This window comes from Nothobranchius furzeri, chromosome 8 (genome assembly GCF_043380555.1).
Source record: "Nothobranchius furzeri strain GRZ-AD chromosome 8, NfurGRZ-RIMD1, whole genome shotgun sequence".
Classification (NCBI taxonomy): domain Eukaryota; kingdom Metazoa; phylum Chordata; class Actinopteri; order Cyprinodontiformes; family Nothobranchiidae; genus Nothobranchius; species Nothobranchius furzeri.
Genome location: NC_091748.1, coordinates 66,291,159 through 66,311,119, shown reverse-complemented (window position 1 = coordinate 66,311,119; position 19,961 = coordinate 66,291,159). Strand labels below are relative to the sequence as shown.

The 19,961-nt window shown below is 43.2% G+C and overlaps 1 protein-coding gene across 2 annotated transcripts in view; it reads left to right on the top strand.

The window, feature by feature from the left end:
- tdrd5 (tudor domain containing 5) overlaps positions 1 to 19,961 on the top strand; it is a 27,804-nt gene extending 7,843 nt beyond the window's left edge. Inside the window, exons 4-18 of one of the 2 annotated variants that reach the window (XM_015970881.3) lie at positions 1,153 to 1,447; positions 1,530 to 1,699; positions 1,880 to 1,963; positions 2,450 to 2,506; positions 3,248 to 3,410; positions 3,495 to 3,679; positions 3,799 to 4,004; positions 4,123 to 4,332; positions 4,415 to 4,481; positions 4,587 to 4,787; positions 6,007 to 6,132; positions 11,854 to 11,916; positions 12,082 to 12,204; positions 12,280 to 12,430; positions 19,481 to 19,961. In XM_015970881.3, coding sequence (XP_015826367.3) covers positions 1,153 to 1,447; positions 1,530 to 1,699; positions 1,880 to 1,963; positions 2,450 to 2,506; positions 3,248 to 3,410; positions 3,495 to 3,679; positions 3,799 to 4,004; positions 4,123 to 4,332; positions 4,415 to 4,481; positions 4,587 to 4,787; positions 6,007 to 6,132; positions 11,854 to 11,916; positions 12,082 to 12,204; positions 12,280 to 12,430; positions 19,481 to 19,581 — 2,202 coding nt within the window. In that variant the 3' untranslated portion in view covers positions 19,582 to 19,961. Of the gene's footprint in view, positions 1 to 1,152; positions 1,448 to 1,529; positions 1,700 to 1,879; positions 1,964 to 2,449; positions 2,507 to 3,247; positions 3,411 to 3,494; positions 3,680 to 3,798; positions 4,005 to 4,122; positions 4,333 to 4,414; positions 4,482 to 4,586; positions 4,788 to 6,006; positions 6,133 to 11,853; positions 11,917 to 12,018; positions 12,205 to 12,279; positions 12,431 to 19,480 lie in introns of both variants that reach the window. The other variant, XM_015970880.3, reaches the window with a different exon arrangement.

Here is a 19,961-nt window from a genome sequence, read left to right as displayed (position 1 = left end):
AAATAAGGAAACGGGAGCATTGGAGAGACGAGGTGGCCTATCAGCTGTCTCACACCTGGGATTCCCTTCTCCAAAGACCAGCCAGCCAAGGTGGGCGCTACCGACCCGGCGGAGCTGACAGATCCGGGTTGGTCGCGCCCACCAGAAGAACTAGGTATGCACCGATACCAATACCAGTATCGGTATCGGTAAAAGTTAACGATACCAGGAACCGATACCAATGCAGTTGCTTGAAAATGGCTTCACTGTAACTTGTCATATCTGTTCACGTAATATTTTAGTTTTGTGATGATTTCCATTCATATATTTTACTTTTTATCTACCTCACAGTATTTTCCTGTTGAAAGCAGAGAAGAAAATAAAATCTGTATTCCAAATCATTGCAATTTTTTGTGTGGTGGAAGTATCGGTAATCGGCATCGGCGAGTACTCAGATCCAAGTATCGGTATCGTATCTGTTTGGAAAAAAGAGGTATCGGTGCATCCCTAAGAAGAACAGCTGATAAAGACGCGTCACACAAACACCTGTGACATTTCTGAAGAAGACCGCAGATGACGGTCGAAACATGTAAAAAGGTAATTAGAAACACCTTCATGTCCGAAGCAAAAAGAACCTCGTTTAAGACTCTGCTGCAGCTCTTCAGTAATCAATCTGTTTGTCTTTTTTTTTTCTTCCTGTTAAACATAGGTGAAAAAAAATTAAAACTAAGCCATTGTTTTTCCATTTGAAACTCTCCATCTCAGGATGAATTTAAGAAGTCATGCTTATTGTTTTATAAGGTTACAGCGGATCATAGCCGCCTATTCTGGATCCTTTGAAAATCATGTGATCGGGTCCGATTGCTGATCACATGATTGTATCGAAGCATTCCTAATTTGCACTTTGGTTCCACCACACCAGTATTAAATGTTTCACAGATGACAACAACAACATAAGGTCACGTAGTTTAAGGTAGCCAGGGAATTCAGACACCCTTTTAAGCCAGACAGTGAAGGCAGAGCAACAAACGGTTTGAAAAAGTGGAATTTGAGTGAATGAACTCAACAAAGGGGATCGGAATATCCCTATTCCAAATGCAAATTACAAGAAGTAATAAGTAGGTATTACAGAGAGAGACAGAAGTCTTTGTAATGTTGCAGTCTCTCTCCTAGGGTCCTATCAAGTTATCCGACCTTGAGATGTATTACTTCCGCTGCTTTGGTAACCCTCTGCGTGTGTCCAACTATGGCTTCTACTCCATCGGAGAAATGCTGGATGCAGCGAAGGACATGATTGTTTTACAACAAGGAAGACAGGGCACAGTTCTTATCCTGAGGGAAAAACTGTTACCCAGGCCACTCATGGTACCATGGGCGTCCTCAAGAAATACTGAACCACCAAAGCCAGCACAGCTTTATCCTCACAGAGGTCCATACATCAAAACTCCTGAAACTAGAAAACCATCAGGTCTGTTAATAGTTGTTGAATTTATATCCGGAGATTTTTTTGTCTTTTTGTACTTGCCATATTTAATTAAAATATTCTTCAGCTGGCCTTCCAGTGAAGAGTCCTCTGACCCAGTCATCTGAGAGTCCTTCAGACCCCAGTCGTAATGAACCAACTGTCAGCAGCAGGCTAGAGAGGCCTGAGATGTCCCACCCGCCCAAATCCGTGCCATGCCAAGATGCTGCAGACCTATTTCAGGACCATGTGCTAAAGGTTTGCTCTCAGTTGTTTAAAAAAAAAAAAAGAGTAACTGCACTTTCAAATTTAAATTGAAGACACTGGTTCTTGCTGTTAACTGATGGCCTAAGCAAAACCTGATCATGTGAACAGTAACATGCAAACAACCCTAACTGAGACTTAGGATGTGATTGTTTTTTCCTACTTTTGCACCAGCTTGAAGAGGAACTTCATCGGCAAATTCTGGAGAATGGTATTGCTGGCAGTGTTAGCCAGGAACTGAAGGACAAGCTACGAAAGGTCAGACTTCTCTCTAGTTCAGAAGCATATTTCCTGGGGCCTTTTTGTAGTCATCCAAGCACGGCGACAAGCGTCGGCAGCAGCTTTTGGCACACACACACTGCTGCTGTCTCCCAAGTGCACCTGTTATTATGGCTCATTTATATACAGTGAGTGAAGTGGAGAATAAATCAGGTGTTGTAATTTATTTCGCTCCCTCTCTCTGTCTGTCACATCCGCCTGTTACACTGACACTGGAAAAAAAACAGCTTAACAAATAGAGCCATACTTCTTCAGGCAGTCATCACTGGATGAAAGATGAGCACAACCTGCTAGATGCTGATTATATATTTTATGAAAAAGCAAATCTGACGCCGTAATGTGACAAATCACTTTTGCTGTATTTAGTTCTGTTTTTATTTTTTGTGATATTCTGTCAGACTGAGCAGAGACGTGTTTCCAGGAGTACTCAGGGAATCTAATGAGATCCCCTACATTTCTCTGCAGGTTGTAGGTCAGAGGAGTGGTGGATTATCGATTCACGAGCTTCCTGCTGAGTACAAGGTATAGAGAAAGTAGATCTTTTCTCATCATGTTGTTCCCATGAGAGCTTTAGACCAACATTGGTTTAAAGAAACGTGTGCTTTACATTATAGTGACGAAGGTTCTAGTTAACTTTATCTAACTTCACTCAGTTAAGCTTCCTGTTTCTGCTTTTCATCCATCATTTTATGATAAAGTTGAACGTTGGTGGACATGAAGTCTGGAGCTAAGCAGGTGAAACGTATTCAGAGTATTTTAAAGAGCAAGTCACCCCCAAATCAACTTTTTTTTCTGATAAACTATATAAATGTGTGTCTAATCGTGCTGCAGACACGTGTAGTTAATAGTTTTGTACTTTAGTGCATTTTAGTTAAAATTGTAATTTTCTGCCTAAAACTCAGTGTTGTGCCGTTGTCAGGTAAAAACTGCACTGCATTAGAATTTAAATCTGCCACCGCTATTGGCTAAGAGGTATGCTATGATGTAAACTGGTCCTCATGATGTCACAATGCCTTTGTGAGCCTGTGTGTGTGTATGTATTTGTTAGCGGCTCCGCCCTCTCGGTCTGCTAGGCAACAGCATTTGTTGCATTTTTCAAACATGAAGCGGGAGTGAAGTAAGTTTCTTGTAGGGGGTGACTTGCTCTTTAACAGTTGAGATTAATCTACCACAGAGCTTTCTGACAGCTTCACACATGTCCAGCACTTCTCGTTGTGACATAAAACAGGGACTCCGCCTGAATATTCGTTTCTCCTCATTTAGAAACTCTATGCAGAAGATTTGCCCTTCTTGAAGTGTGGCTTTGTCAGCGTTACTGAACTCATTGGTGCCCTGAGTGACACGTTCCACCTGAAACCAGCAGAGGGTGACAACGGCCACCATTGGATAGTAGTGGACTTAAAGGACTGTGAGGACAGACACATAGGTGTGTATGCTCAAATGTTTAAGGACACAATGACCTAGCTGTCCTCTCGTTCACGTCATGTGATCACTGTCTTTAACTTTTCAGATTCAAAGACAAAGGGCAGAGGTGATTTGTTAAGGATGCCAGTTAAAAGCTCCTACTTTAGCTTTAAAACGTCTCCTTGGGAAGGTAAACAGGAAGATGGAGCTCATGATCATGAGGAGGATTGTACAGCAGACAATGACACCGAGGAGTTTGGACCCACTCCCACGTCCAAGACTGAAAAAAAGGTTGGAGACCATCCACTGGGCAGAAAATGTTTGATGTCCTCCATCCAGATTGTAATGGTAAACGTTTCTAGTAGCAGCTCATCAGCCTTGCTCGGGCTTTCTTCTGTGTCCTCTTGTAGGTGTACCCTGATATTGAGGTGCGTCTTAGGTCTACCGTGCCTCTGGACGCTGTGCAGGGTCAGCGTCTCAAACCACCGACGCGCCACAAAGCCCGTCAGCTGATCGAGGTCATGGTGGAGCACGTGGAGTCGCCCGGAGACTTCTACATCAGTTTCAGTGACAGCAGCGAGTCGCGCGCTCTGGAGGACTTGATGTTTCAGATGAGGTGATGCATGAGCTGATGGGGCCTGTGATTTTTTTTCTGTGGTTCCAGCTTCATTTTAGAAAGGATCTGTTTTCCTTCTGAGGTGAGATGACTTTTATTTTGTGCTTTTCTTTCCCAGAATGTGTTATGTCTGTCCTTTAGTTTCGGCGCAGTACCGCCTTTCTGCGCCGTTTATCCGAAAGGGTCAGGTCTGCTGCGTGTCTCCTAAAGGGTTGTGGTTCTACCGCGTGGTGATCCACAGAGTTCTAAACGCCTCTGAGGTTGAGGTGTACTTTGTGGACTATGGTGACATCCTTGTGGTCCAAAGCGACAGCCTCAAATTCCTCAAGTATGGACCTATCAGCAGCACAGGAAGATGTGTGTTTTTGTGTCTTCCTCTTCCGTCTACCGGTTGTGTTTCTCTGTTCCAGGTCAACTTATTCAGTTCTTCCAGCACAAGCAGTTCCATCATCGCTCGCTGGAATCAAACCCACCTCTGTGAGTTTGAACATTTTGTTTACTGTCTTACGTACATTTAATTATTTTTTTATTAATATTTGTGATACCTTCAGCTTTAATGATGGTGACCGTCTTCACTCGTAGGTTAACTGGACTCCTGAAGCCACAGCCTCTTTCCTGGAACTGTGCTCTAATCACGCCCTGGTGGGTGCGTTGGACCACTACGAGGGAGACATCCTGCAGCTCTACCTGTGTGACACTCACACTGATTCAGACGTCTATGTGCATAGTGTTCTAATAAACCAGGGCCACGGGCTAGCGTGCAGCGCTGCAGCCTCTGCAGCAGTAAGTTACCAGCTGGAGTCGGTTTAAACGGCTATTAGATTTAGGGATGCACCGAAATGAACATGAAAATAATTTATCATGTCAGTAATTACAACCATAGCGTTCATGGCTACATGTGTGCTAACATCACTGAAATCAAGGGATTGCAATAACTCAATTACAAAACCATGAAAATATTTAATTAGCACGGACATAAAAACAACGCACAATATAAATTTTAACTATAATTAAATGTTTCACTTGACTTCACTCGTGTACATTAAATAATAATTAATTATAAGGCTTATAACTGAAAGGCCTGCTGAGACTAAATTTGACCTCTTAAGCGCCAAAGTTGCAATATTGCATTTGACGAGCCACAGCAGCAAATATAATCCCTCATGAAGTTTTTACTTTACACCACAAGATCGTGGAGATGGGTAACTTCAATCTGAGCAACACTTTAGGGCGTTTCTGTTGAAATTTTGGGACTTCATATAGTTTGAAAACTCCCCGGACTGAGGAGAGGAGACGAACGGAGCTCACAGAGGGCGAATTTTTATTATATATTAGAGAGGAGAAACTTACAACACTGACAGGTTTGTTCACTGTTGGCGAAGCTCGTCGTCTGGGACTCTGATTCTGAAATGTAATATTCACCTTCTGATGAAGATCAGAAGATGAAGTTCATCGTCGCGGTTCACTCGTCTAGTGAGAAAGAGATGACGCTGCTGCTGCGCGCCGCATCAGAGAGTCTGAGCTTCTTGTGGATCACACATGGTCCAAAGCTCATTTCACTGTTTTCAGGACATGGTGGGTGTAGAAAGGATGGTAAGAACATCGCTAATATTCAGACGTAGCAAGAGTGTAGAGAAGGCCGGACAGACGCAGTACAAGTGAAATAGAAACTAAAGGGGAAAACTTTACTTTTAAAAACAGAATGTACTGTTTTTATGAAGCGAAGAGCAAGTTGCCAAATAAGGCTGAGTGACATGAAACTAAAATGTGGCTCACCTGACGGTCTGTTTCTGTGATTTAGGTGTTCTGGACGATAACCGAAAATGCACATTTGGGTCGTCGTCGGCCGAAAATCTCCGATGGCCAAATTTTCGGTGCATCCCTCACTAAATTACCGTATTATGAACTCCCAGGTTTAACAGTGCTGCTGTGAATTAATGTGCAAGTCATTATTATTATTATTCTGTTGAAGTTGTGAGTTTATCTTGTTTATTTTTCTCAGTTGTGCATCCAGGTCTCACCAGTGAGTCTGTACCTGAAAGATGGACTGGTCGACCTGCCAGAAGTGGACGAGGAGCTGATCTCGTCTCTCAGATCAGATGTTGATCAGTCCCTGGAAGCTTCACAGGTAGCGCACGCATGCACACACACACTCACTCACACATACACATATCACCAGTTTCTGAACAGTTTTGATTCATTTGGAGTCTTGCTCGACAACCCAGGCTGCTGTGCAGTCGGACATAACGAGATAACGTTTTTTTGTAGCTTTACTTGTCGACAGTTTTTCTCTCTGTCTCGTCTCTGGCTCTCTCTCACTTCTGTGTTCAGTGTTTGTGCTGCTGCAAAGCTTTGATTCCCCATCGTCCGTAGCTCTTATCTTAGCAGCCATACAGTCAGCGCTGCTGGCCCAGTGCATCATGGGTACACAAACAGTCTGAGCACACACACATCATCGCACTGAAGGGGGAGTTGTTCAGTCCTGTCTAATGTATGGTGGCTTTGTTGGAAGGTCACAGCTGGATGTCGGGTTGTAAATAAAACCAGTGGCGTGCCTAATAGCTTAATGGCATCATTTCTGTTTCTGTTCTACATTAATGAGAGACTTGTTCAGCCAAACATCCAGGAGAGGAAGTTTTACTCTGCTACTGTGTCACGGGGAAAAAAAATCAGAGTTTTTATTTATTGTTCAATTTATTTTCTCATTGATTAAATCTTGGCAGCAAAATGATGTCATAAACCCAAGCATGGACTGGACTAGACAGTGCCTGAACAAAGAGATGATGCAAGAAAAACAAGCTGACCAAGAACAACATACGTACAGGGCTCAGCATAAATGAGTACACCCCCTTTAAAAAGTACCATTTCATCAGTAGCTAAATGGACAAAAGAACTATTTCCAGAACATTTCCGTTTTACTAAAATTAGTTGAAGCAAAAATGAATACCTCCAACAAAAACTACTACATCTAGTATTTTGAATGACCACCATGATTTTCAAGGACAGCACCAAGTCTTTTAGGCATGGAATGAACAAGCTGGCGACATGTTACAACATCCATCTTTTTCCATTCTTCAAGTATAACCTCTTTTTAGAGCCTGGATGCTGGATGGAGAGTGATGCTCATCTTGCTGCTTCTTCCCCCAGCGCTTTATAAGCCTGGCGGATGGCCAAGCAAAGCCTGGTGTCATGCCCCGCCCCCCTCCCCGACCCTACCGTGTCTGCTGACACGAACAGCGCAACGAAACTAGAGCCCTCCATCAGCTGATACTGGTGAGAAAGAGCAGCGGAACGTATGCAACCACCCCTCCTCTCACGGAGGAGCGCTGCGGGACGGAACTCGCGACCTTCCCCCTCTGACGGCCGAATCCGCTAGCCAGGCCTGCCAGACTCGTCCTCTGTTTAATTCTGCACAGAGAGTCTGGTTACTCACAGGCAGAGAGGCACGTGAGGGGCGGGACTAGGCAGCTCAAAAATAACCAATTAGAAAAAAGACGGAAAAGCTGACTGTACCGCACGACGCTGTAGTTTTTTTGCTGTTGTCAAAAATGGCGTCTGGCAATGGCGCAAACCTCTATTATTTTAGAAGAAATGCTTTTAGCGCTTCTACTTGTTGTGGTTTTAAAGACATTCAAGTCATTTAGAACAGAGGAAAGAGCCGTAGTGAACTCCGCCGCTGTCTTCGTTGTTTATGAGAAACTGAGCGTCGCTGTGTGTGACGTCCGAGACGCTGTAGTTTTTTAGCTGTTGTCAAAAATGGCGTCTGGCGACAGCGCAAACATCTTTCTTTGGAAGAAAGGCTTTTAGCGCTTCTGCTTGTTGTTGTTTTAAAGACGTGTCCAAGTGATTTAGACCAGAGGAAAGAGCCGCAGCGAACTCCGCTTCAGTCGCCATGTTCATGACTAACTCAGCGTTGTGGTGTGTGACTTGCGCTACTCGGCGCTGATTGGCTCGGTTAGAATTCTCACAGGGTGGGATTATTTGAATAGGAGAGTTCCCAGTCCCTTCCTCTGTGCAGAATTACACAGAGGAGGAGTCTGGCAGGCCAGGCTACGAATCTGCCAGGCTTAACTAATTTTCTGGGGGAAACCCTGGATGTGTGTTCTGGATCATTGTCGTATTGGAAAAGTGCACGACGGCCAAGTGCACGGATTATTAAGGATGCTTGCTTCAGCTGAGATTAGACGATAGGATCAATGAAAAAATAAGTTGTCACACACTCCATGGAAACTTTCAGAGAATCCACAAATAGTGGCTTTCAAATGGTTTTGTTACTTTTTGCAAGTTTAGAAAAGCAGCAGATGAGACAGCATGTCTGATAATTTAGTTTTTCATCTGATAATATTAGAACATGTCAGTAATGTCTGAGGGGCTTTTATAAACACGGTATAACTAACACTACTGGAGAGGGTATGGATTACACAGAGGCTTCTGGGGGAGCCCAGTGACGGGTCGGGGGAGTTCTGTTTTGCCTCGGCCCCCAAAATGCTTTGAAGCGGCCCTGGGTGTGTGACTGAGTTTTGAATGTGATCTGAATTGTATCAGATGTATAAATATTACATGTTTATAACTTATTGCTTTATACAGGTAAAAACGTGTAGTTGGAGATAAATCTACCGACATTTAACTTTTCAACACTTTGTTTTGTTTTCTTGTTTTTATTGAACTATTTTCCTGTTCTGTCTGTCTCTCATCTTCCTGCATCTCCTCTAAACTCTCCAGAAAAACCGCTGCCTGGATTCTTACTTTTTCACCTCGTCAGTTACTTTTGAGCAGATCAAAGGGATCTCCTGACCACAAAGCGGAGAGTGCGTTTCGATGCGTCAGTGAGGTGACATGACCGCAGCACAGGTGATGAGCTCCGCAGTAGCAGAGCGCTTCAGGCACAAATAAGACCGAAAGTAGAGAACATGTGTGGACATGAACGATCGTGTGTTAATTATAGTTTTTTTGGTTGCGCCACTTTGAGAATGGACCGTGCGCTGGACGCAGCTGCCTGGAGCGCACCAACGATCAGCGCTCTGCCGCTCTCGGTGCTCTCCGCTCAAAGAGCCCCCGGTACACTGAGAGTCCATGAATGATGTAATATAAGTAGAAATGTTTTTGTTTTTTTTTTCCCAGCTCCCCTGGATGTGTAGGATATCCGGCTCCCCCATAATTCGATCCCTGCTCCTGGATGAAAAACCAGACATTTTCATCAATACAAGAACCTCATGACCTCTTCAACCCCCCCGGACATATCTTCATAGAGACATTTGATTACGTACAAGCTGCAGGTGACCAGTTCAGGTTTACGTGGAGCAGAAGGAATGTGTGTTGGGGCCGCAGCAGGTGAAATGTTCCTAATTTAAGTGAAATCGTTTAATTGTGTTGTTTATGTTTACTGGGGAACTCTGATCAGCTTGTTCTGACTAAATATTTAGACTTGGGACTACATTACCACAACGCACCACTGTAAGCTGCCGATGCATGGCACATGGATAGAACACAGCTTGTTGTTGAATAATTGGTATCATTATTGAGTCATTTTAATCACTTTTGCACACAAAAACACTAGTTCCTGCTAATCACTTCCATTATTTATGCTAAGCTAAAGCAGACAGACTGCTGCCAGACGAGGAGAGTTACTGTGCTATTTACAAAGTCTTCTTTTCCCACTTATCTAATTCTAGGGAATACGGAAATAGACTAAAATTCACTTAGGGGTGGAATATCCCTTTAAGTTTGGCTTTTCTCCTAAGACTATAATTGAGGTGTACTCATTTTTGTAACATGGGATGAATGGATTTGATAGGAAAATCAGTTTTTTTTGTGTGTGTTAGCAAAAGAACAAATCTTGTTGGGCGATTTGTATAATTTTTCCCGCCTCCAATCGTCAGTCCAAAAAAACATGATGGACGATTTATTCGTGCATCATGTGACGTCATGACGCACAGACTGATTTGCAAACACAGAAGAAGCCCAAAACATAGATTTTTCTTAGACAAGTGCAGCACATATGTTTGCTGGAAGAGAAATACATTTTTTTCTTTTTGTAAAATTTTGTATTTGTAGTTTGGTAGAGAAACGGCTCGTGTTAAACACGGCTGAAATGTTGAAAAGAAGCCTCACCTTTGCTTCCCTCTGCTGCCCACTGTTGTGGTATTTTATTTAAGCAAAATGTTTTTTTTTCTGAACAAAAACTTCTGGGGTTCTTTCATTTATAAGTGGGGGATGGAATGAATCGCTGCTGCGTTTGGACGCACCCTGAGGAGGCAGCTCGCTGCCAGAGGTCACATGATCCATTTACAGGGTATCCGCGGGTCCTTAAAAAGTCTTAAATTAGCTTTTCCAAATTTAAGGCCTTAAAAATCCTTAAAAATGACAAATAATCCTTAAATACAGTTTCCAAAGGTCTTAAATTACCAAGACTCAATAAACAAGATCCTTTTGTTTTCCTGAATTTCTAGTTAGTCTTCAACATTTTTTTTGTATGATGTTGGCGTAAGCGGAACCATACACATTCAGTTGGTTGTGAAAGGGGGCTAGTTTTAGATGAGCACATTAGCTGGTTAAGCTAGTGGGAGCTTGCATCATGGGGAAGGGCAAGTTTAATGGTAACTGGATGGCTAATCCCACGTTTTGCGACATGGTTAGCACCGGTTCCAGGCAATAGCTTGAAATTATAGCTTAAATTTTATTTTAAAAGTAGCTTAAATTTGGTCTAAGTGGCCTTAAAAAAGTTCTTAAAAAGTCTTAAATTTGGCTCCCTTAAACCTGCAGATACCCTGCATTTATCCCCGTCACGTTCATTTTTTAAATAATGAATAATCATTTGTTAAATTTCGATTAATTTTAATTAATATTTAGTCCAACCAAGCTGATCAGAATGCCCCAGTAACATGAACAACGCAATTAAACGATTTCACTTAAATTAGGAACATTTCACCTGCTGCGGCTCGGACGCACATTCCTCCTGCGCCTCCTGAACTGGTCACCTGCAGCTTGCGTGTAATCAAACGTCTCTATGGAGCTTGCTGAAGAGGTTATGAGCTTCTAGACTTTTGCCTCAGACAGACTCAAATAATATTCTGGGTGGATCCGTGCTCTGCTGACGCACTTGAAGCAGGTGCTGAATAACGACGAGCGCTACTTCAGCCAAAGTTATAAATCAGGAAACATTTCTCCGAATGACATAACCAGAAGTCTTCCAGACTCTGAAAGATGGAAGAGTTTCCACTTTCCACTCAACGCCGTGCTGTAGTGTTCAATGTCGAGTGTGTCACAGATGCTCTCCAAACCCCTCCTCAGCATGCCGCTTGCGCGTGCACTGTCATCAGCCAGAGGCAGAGGAGGTGAGGAAAGGGTCAGATGCGCTGATGGAGATCTTTTCTCCGCAATGTTCTCTGTGCGTAATGTGTAAAATATTTGTCAATAACAAACAAATAAATAAATAAACAAATCACCTCCTGTAAGAAACAACCGTAACGGCTCAGCCCATCTCCGATGGTCGATTCATTCGTCCCATCGCTCAACCTTACAATCAGTGGCCCACATCTGCGGGAGTATTTTGTAGTTTGGTATCTGATAGAAAAAGTTGATTCTGAAAGCAAACTAAAGGTTTTCTGACTAATGTAGTGGGGTGTATTTGTTTATGCTGATATAACGTGGCACAACATGTTCAGCTCTATTCATAACTTTATGGTTTATTATAAATTAAAACAGATTTTTTTATGCTTTATTTAACAAAGTCTGCAGATTGTTGCCCTATTTAAACCATTAGAAAAGGCTGTAAAGCATTTGGAAAGAAAAGAGAGCTCTGTTCGATTTGAGGTAAATGTGGACGTAAACCCGTCGCTCTGTGTCTCAGACTGAGGAAGACGCGATGCCTGACCTGGAGCCTATCGAGGAGATTGTAGGCGCTCATATTCAGGTAGAAACACCACTTCTTTTATTCAAGTGTGTTCAGTTTCATTCACATTTGTTGTTTATAAGAATTTAAAGCTATTTGAACTCTCTGTGATGTACGTCTGAGGTTATGGGACCCAGCAGCTTCAACGATCTGTTAGAGAATCAAACCCTGAGCTGTGACCAACAGAAACACACCACACCTGAGGAAACTCCTCCCACCAGCCCTTCCTGTCTCATCTCTGCTGCTCCTGCAGTTCCAGATCTGATCCAGACTGGGAAAAGTCCTGTGAACTGTGAAAATGAACCTCAGGTGTGCTTCTGACGCCATAAACTTCAAACCCCGGGTTAAAGTTCAACTTAAGGAAACTGTTTTCTGTCTCTTCAGACGGAGATCCCAACTCCTCCTCTGACTCCGTGCACCCCTGACACCTCCTCCTGTCCTCAGGTGGAGGTGAAGACTGAAGACTCCACCCACTCCATATTTACATCACCTGTGATCACGAATGTGATGAGACAAATGCAGGACCAATCTCCAGGTACAAGGCAGAGGAGAGGCCATAGAGGAGTAGTGACCTATGACTCCTAGTCTAGTTTGATCACATGATGTTATTAAGATCACCGTTTGAGTAGCATTAAACTTTTTACTAAGGAATTATCCAATCCCATGATTGGAGATCGGGCCTGATCACCTGATTTTCAAATGATCGGAATCAGGTGGAAAGGGTTGGATTTAACCTTATAAAACAAAAAGCATTACATGTTTACAAATGTAACGATGATGGTTTAGTTTTCATTTTAAAAAGGTCCGCTGCAGTCGTCGCTGCATCGTCAACGACACTAACGTCACCCAGTTTAAAGCAGGCGGGGAATTCAGACACCATAACATGTAGCTGTTAGCTAGCAGACTAGCACAGAGCTAACGTGTCTTCTCAGAAGAGTGAAAATGTCTTCAGTTTGGACGTGTTTTAAACTGGACTGCAAAGGCAGTGCAACAGCCACATGTTGTGTGCTTATTGGATAGTTCTCGAGGCGGAGAAGACAGAGCTGCATTCAGCACGAACACTCTTCCACGCCACCTTAAAGACAAGCTTCTTCCCCTTTCAGATTTTCCCTTCAGGGTCGTCTCAGTGAATCACTTGTCTCCAAGCACATCTCTGGACACCACTATTTGAGTGGGGGTTTCGTCCCCAGCACTTTTGATGTTTATGCATTTAGCAGATGATTTTGTCCACAGTGACTTACAAGTGATAATGAAGCCAGCAGGTTGCCCTTGAGGCTAACAACAAACACTAATCAGTCGATCCTAGGTGGCAGTGAGGCAGCATATTCAATCATGAAGGGAAGTCGTTTGAACAAGAAGTTTCTTATTAAGTAAGCCACCCATCCGTGCTCCCTTAATAAGTGCCGATCTTTAAACACAGAAATGATTTATTTTTATTCAACTCTACAGTCGGTTTCAGTCATGGTGCCGTTTGGCACTGTTAACTTAAAAACTAGTTAACTATATTTAATTCCATCGATGATAATTTCACTTTAATAAAAATTAACCGTAAATAATGAATTAAGTTTAGTTTTCAGCCTTCAGGAGAAGTGTGTGGCATGCTGGGAAATCTGTTCCATCCAGCCTGTGATCAGTGTGTTGAATGGTAAACACCGGCTAGTGCTTTAGCTAACCTAAACTTAAGGTTAGTATCAAACATGATAAAACTGGTCATTTGTTTTAAGTTTTACGGTTTTGCTGCACTTTCAGCACAGTTTAGTCAGATATCGGTTCCAGTTTTTTTTCTCACGGACCGTCGTCCTTTAAGGCTGTGACTATTTAAAACATTTTTCATTAAACCGGCGCATCACGGACAGCTCGGCTCTGGTGAGGGAATGTGTAAGTGTTGCCGTGGCCCAGAGATTAGGGGCTTGTCTAGTAATCTGTGGTTTGTGGATTTGATCCTGACTTTTGAGTTTTATTAATCGAACAAAGCCCAGATTTTAAACACCTGCCAATACACTGCAGTGTGTATTGTAATTAAACATCAAACAAATACTTGAATAACACCAGTTTCAAAAACTAACTGGTGCCCTTGGATAAACTAAGGGAATGACATGAATACAAAAAGAAAGAAATGCATCCATTGTCCTCTCTTTATCCAGGATTGGGTCTCAGGGGCAGCAGAGAGGCCCAGACTTCTCCCTCCCCAGCCACTTGGGCCAGCTCCTCCGGGGGAATCCCAAGGTGTCCCCTGGCCATCTGTGAGACATAGTCCCTCCAGTGTGTCCTGGGTCTTGCTTTAGGTGTCCTCTCAGTTGGACGTGGCTGGAAAACCTCACCAGGGAGGTGTCCAGGAGGCATCCCGACCAGATGCCCGAGCCACCTCAACTTGCTCTTCTTGATGTGAAGGAGCAGCGGTTCTAGTCCTCCCAGATGACTGAGCTTCTCACCCTATCTCTAAGGGAGAGCCCTGACACCCTGCGGAGAAAACTAATTTCAGCCGCTTGTATCCGCGATCTTGTTCTTTCAGTCACTACTCAAAGTTCATGACCATAGGTGAGGGCAGGAACGTAGATCAGCCGGTAAATCGAGAGCTTTGCCTTCCAGCTCAGCTCTCTTCACCACATCAGACCGGTTCAACGCCCACATCACTGCAGACGCAGCGCCAACCCGCCTATCGATCTCCACTCGTGAACAAACACAGAGATGCCTAAACTCCTGCACTTGGGTCAAGACCTCATCCTTGACCTGGAAAAGGCTTTCTACCCTTATCTGACACAAGAACATGGTGGCACAGGAGTTAAGTGCTCGCCCCGTAATCTGAAGGTTGCAAGTTTGATTCCCGCTCAGTCTGTCGCTGTTGTGTCCTTGAGCAAGGCACTTAACCCCCTTGCCTATTGTTGGTGGTCGGAGGGACTGGTGGCGCCTGTGCTCAGCAGCCACGCTTCTGTCATTGCGCCCCAGGGTAGCTGTGGCTACATCGTAGCTCATCCCCACTAGTTTGTGAATGTGTGTGTGAATGGGTGAATGACTGATTGTGTTGTAAAGCACCTTGGGGGGCTCCAGAACTCTAGAAGGCGCTATATCAAATACAGGCCATTTACCATGGTCTTGGATTTAGAGGAGCTGATTCTCATCCCAGCTGCTTCACACTCGGCTGCGAACCGCTCCAGCGAAAGCTGGAGATCACTGTCTGATGTAGCCAACAGCACCACATCATCTGCAATAAAGTCTGCATAAAAGTTAAACACATAAATAATTTACAAACTTCTGAGTTTCTCATTATTACCATAATAGTAGCGAGGGCTCTTTTAGTTTCCACACAGCACATTATATTTTACGCTGAGTCACTTTCTATCAGTGACCTTCATTAACCTGTTCGTGTGTGTTAATTTGCTCCTCCTCCATCGCTCTACATTCCACGAAAGGCCTTGAGTGAAGTCAGAGCGTGTCCATGGATGCAGAAAGGGCGTATTGATTTCCACCCTGCTGTTTGCCACGGTGGATGTAGCTGCAGTGAGAACTTGACACAGATCCAATTAGACCTGCTACCAGAGCTATTTTACCCAACAAACTGCTTTCATTGCTTTTGCGCTGATGTCGATACACTGCTGCTCCTCCATCAGGCTTCCTCGTACAGCGTGTTAGTGTGTGTGTGGGGGGGCTACAGTGACGCACACAGCTACACCAAATCAGATAAAAGTGTGAGATAGAGATAATTAGTTTGTGACAGAAACTACACTGCTCACAAAAATTAAAGGAACACTTTAAAGAAACACTTTAGATACATCAGATCTCAATATGAAGTTGGATATCTATACAAATAACGACAGGGCAATGTCTCAGGAACAAAAGGATGCCAAGTCGTTTAATGGAAATAAAAGTTATCAGCCTACAGAGGGCTCAATTGTGTAGACACCCTAAAATCGGAGTGAAATGAAGATGTGGCAGGCTAGTCCATTGTTTCAAAAACTTAATTTCTGCAACTCAAATTGCTTTCAGTATCTTGTGTGGCCCCCACGAGCTTGTGTGCATGCTTGACAACGTCGGGGTGTGCTCCTAATGAGACAACGGATGGTGTCTTGTGCATTCCTCCCAAATCTGTGTGAGGGCATCCCTGAGCTCTTGTACAGTCTGAGGAGCAACCTGGCGCCGCCTAATGGACTGAAACATAATGTCCCACAGATGTTCCATTGGGTTTAAGTCAGGGGATCGTGAAGGCCATTCAATTGTTTCAATTCCTTCATCCTCCAGGTACTGCCTGCATACTCTTGCCTAGGGTTGTCACGGTAACCGGTATAGCGGTAAACCCCGGTAAAAAAGTTGACAATAAAAATAACCGTCCAGTTTTTAAAAAACTAAATTATCTCGATGGGTTTACCGTGGCTGCGGTTTCGGCGCGGTGACCCTTACCAGCCACCGTCGCTTCAGCTGTAGTTCCCGCGGCGCGCACACGCACTTTTTAGTTGCAACGGCACCAAAACTTTGAAGCTGAAATAATGGCCGAAGGAGGAGACGGCAGCGCCCAGGACATCCATCAGCCCTCAAAGAAGACTAACTCGGAAGTATGGGCATATTTTGGATTTCTGAAAAATGCTGAGGGACAGTCAATAGAAGACGGCTATCCCGTTTGCAGAACGTGCAGGAAACAAGTGTCTGCAAAAGGCAGCAACACTTCGAATCTAATGGCACATCTGCGTGACCATCACCCACGTCTCTACAGCCAGTGCAAGGTAAGTTAACATTAGCATTTTAGCTTAAATGCATGACGCGAGGACTTTTGGTTGAGGGAGAATGCAACGAGTCACTATATACTGCAGCCGCAGCGTCCTCTGCCAGCATTTAAACCGTGTCACGGACACCCTGTTGCTGGATGAAGCATCGTATTTGTTGATGATGAAGAGAAATATACAATTAGTTCCTTGTCATTGATTTGTTTACTTATTCAATGCCATTTATACTTGAACATTTGGATTTGATTACATCGTGTAGTAGTTATTTTAGTAATTTGTTTAAAGTGGCTATTTATTTTAAATACATATTTTTAAGGTTGACTTGTACAGCGCTCAAGTCAAGCGTGGACTGGAGTTTTAGATTTTCATTTTGATAATGAAGAAAACAAGTATATGAGAAAACAAGTGGTGTTTCTTTGATTTGTTTACATATTGTTTATGTTTTGAATGTTTGGATTTGTTTAATTTAAACCTGCACTGACTACTGTAACATGTTCCAGAAAAAGAAGCTATTTGTTCCTTTACTTGTGAAAAGTTGCACTTTTGCTAAGGCTTTGTGTTATTTTAGGTTTAATAAACACTGTTAAACCTTTTCTAAACTATTTCAGTTTGTGTAGAACAGGACTATCAATGCTTTCTGAACATATGCAACACCATTTAAAAAATACCGCGATAATACCGAAAACCGTGATAATTTTGGTCACAATAACCGTGAGGTTAAATTTTCATACCGTGACAACCCTACTCTTGCCACACGAGGCCGGGCATTGTTGTGCATTAGGAGAAAACCAGGACCTACTGCATCAGCGTAGGGTCTGACAAAGGGTTCAAGGATTTCATCTCGATACCTTATGGCAGTCAGAGCATCATTTCTAGGCAGTAGAGGTCTGTGTGTCCCTCCATGGATATGCCTCCCCAGACCATCACTGACCCACCACCAAACCTGTCATGTTGAACGACGTTGAAGGCAGCATAATGTTCTCCTTGTCTTCTCCAGACTCTTTCACGTCTATCACAGGTGCTCAGGGTGAAACGGCTCTCGTCTGTAAAAAAAAGTACAGGGCACCAGTGGCGGACTTGCCAATTCTGGTGTTCTTGAGCAAATGCCAGTCCAGCTCTACGGTGCTGGGCAGTGAGCGCAGGGCTAGGGATGAGTACCGAATTCGGTACTTTTTAAGGTACCGACCGAATTCCATAGTACCGACCGAACACCGATTCACGTCATTTCAAACGGTGCCTCGTTTCGGTACTGCCAAGACAGTTGCGCATGCGCAAGAGCGTTATGTCGCCGGTCCCTGCGAGCCCGTTGTAAACAGAGCAAGCATGGTAGAAAGAACGCACGCTAAAGCTTGGGTCCACTTCACTAAATGTGATGGGTAACTGGGTGATGAAACTAGAGACAGACAACGATCTAAGTGAGACATCCTCATCTTAATCTGCTCCAGTAGGTAAATAAAATGTTTAAGATGACGTTACCTTGATTTGTTAGCTTCTGTTTCGCTAATGGTGCATTCGCTTTCTCCTCGGAACTCCGAATTTCCGACTAGAAGAACATGAACGCGCTCTAAAGTTTGGCTTTACTTTACTAAATGCGACGGGTGAATGGGTGAAGGTAAAACCAGCGACAACGATCTAAGTTTGAGGCATCATCGTTTTAATCTGCTCCAGCAGCTAAATAAACTGTTAAAGATAACGTTAGCTTGATATGTTCGCTTCCATTGCCACCGTTGTTACCAGCTAATGGTGCGTTCGTTTTCTCCTCGGAAATTCTATCTTCCCAGTAGGAAAAATCAAATGAAAAAGGACGGCAAAAGGAATGAAGATACACAGTAAATTTAGTTCACAGTAAAGATGTTTGCTTCAGTTTAATTATCAGCTTATAAAACTACAAGGACGATGTTAAAATACAAACTTGTATGTTATTTATCGTGATATTTATCAAATATGGTTATATATTGAGAAAAATATATATTTAATTATAAAAGAGAATTAAAATAATAAACACTCAAAAGTATCGAAAATTGGTACCGTTAAGTACCGGTATCGACTCGTAGGTACCGGGAATTAGTACCGGATCGATTAAAATGTCAAAGGTACCCATCCCTACGCAGGGCCCACTACAGGACGTCGGGCCCTCAGGCCATCTTCATGAAGTCTGTTCCTGATTGTTTGGGTAGAGACATTCACACCAGTGGCCCTCTGGAGGTCATTCTGTAGGGTACAAGCAGTGCTCAGCCTGTTCCACCTTGCATAAAGGAGCAGGTATCGGTCCTGCTGATGGGTTGTGGACCTTCTACGGTCCTGTCCAGCTCTCCGAGAATAACCGCCAGTCTCCTGAAATCTCCTCCATGTTCTGGAGATTGTGCTGGGAGACACATTAAACCTTCTAGCTGCAGCTCGTGTGGATGTGCCATCCTGGAGAAGTTGGACAACCGGTGCAACTTCTGTAGGGTTAAGGAATCGCCTCATACTGCCAGTAGAGAGCCAAAACTAGCACGAGTGGAAAACCAGCTGAAAAAGATCAAGAGTGAGAAACTTGAAATGACCTCTACATGTTAAACCAGTCCTGTTTTGAGGGTTTTGTAATTGTTGCCACTTTAGTGCACCTGTCGTTAAGCCCATGAACACCAATACAGCTGAAAGTGATTAACAATGCCCTCAGCTGTTTAATCCACCAGGAAATTATCAGACAGGTTTAACTGATTTCATGCCAGGCCCAATAAAAACGTGTTCCTTTAATTCTTGTAAGACAACACGGTTTGCTGGGCTTGTTTGTAGATGTGATAAATGTTTTCTATATTCTGATACTGACTGTTTAAAGGATGGTTTAGTAATGTTTCTAACTGAGGCTGAGTGTATTGTCTCTCCAGGCGCTGCCATGTCCCCGTTCCACCTACGGTACCCCGGCCACCTGTTTCCTCTGTTTGGAACCAGGTTCAGTCCTACACTGAAAACCTTTGAAAACAAATAAAGCAAATTAGAGATGAAGGGTGTGAGTCGTGTACAGACCTTAATAAGTTCATGTTCCTGTTTTAATTTTGGGCACTTTTCTACCTGTTGAGACAAAAAGAATGGTTTTACTTTTATGAATATAAGTTATGTTCTAAGAAAGAAAAAAAAACATGTTTGAATCATTATGAGAATTCCTTTAGAGAAGTGTTGTTGCTGGTTAGAACGGCTGAAAAATGATTTAGAATTTAATGGAAGATCTTGTTTTATTATACTTTTATTAAGTTTTTTCTTCGTAAGTAAGTGTGCAACATTAATGACATGTTTTACTTTTAAAAAGTTTTTGTCTCATACTGTTGTGTAAAAAATATTGTAATAAATAAATAAAATCTGCTGAAAGAG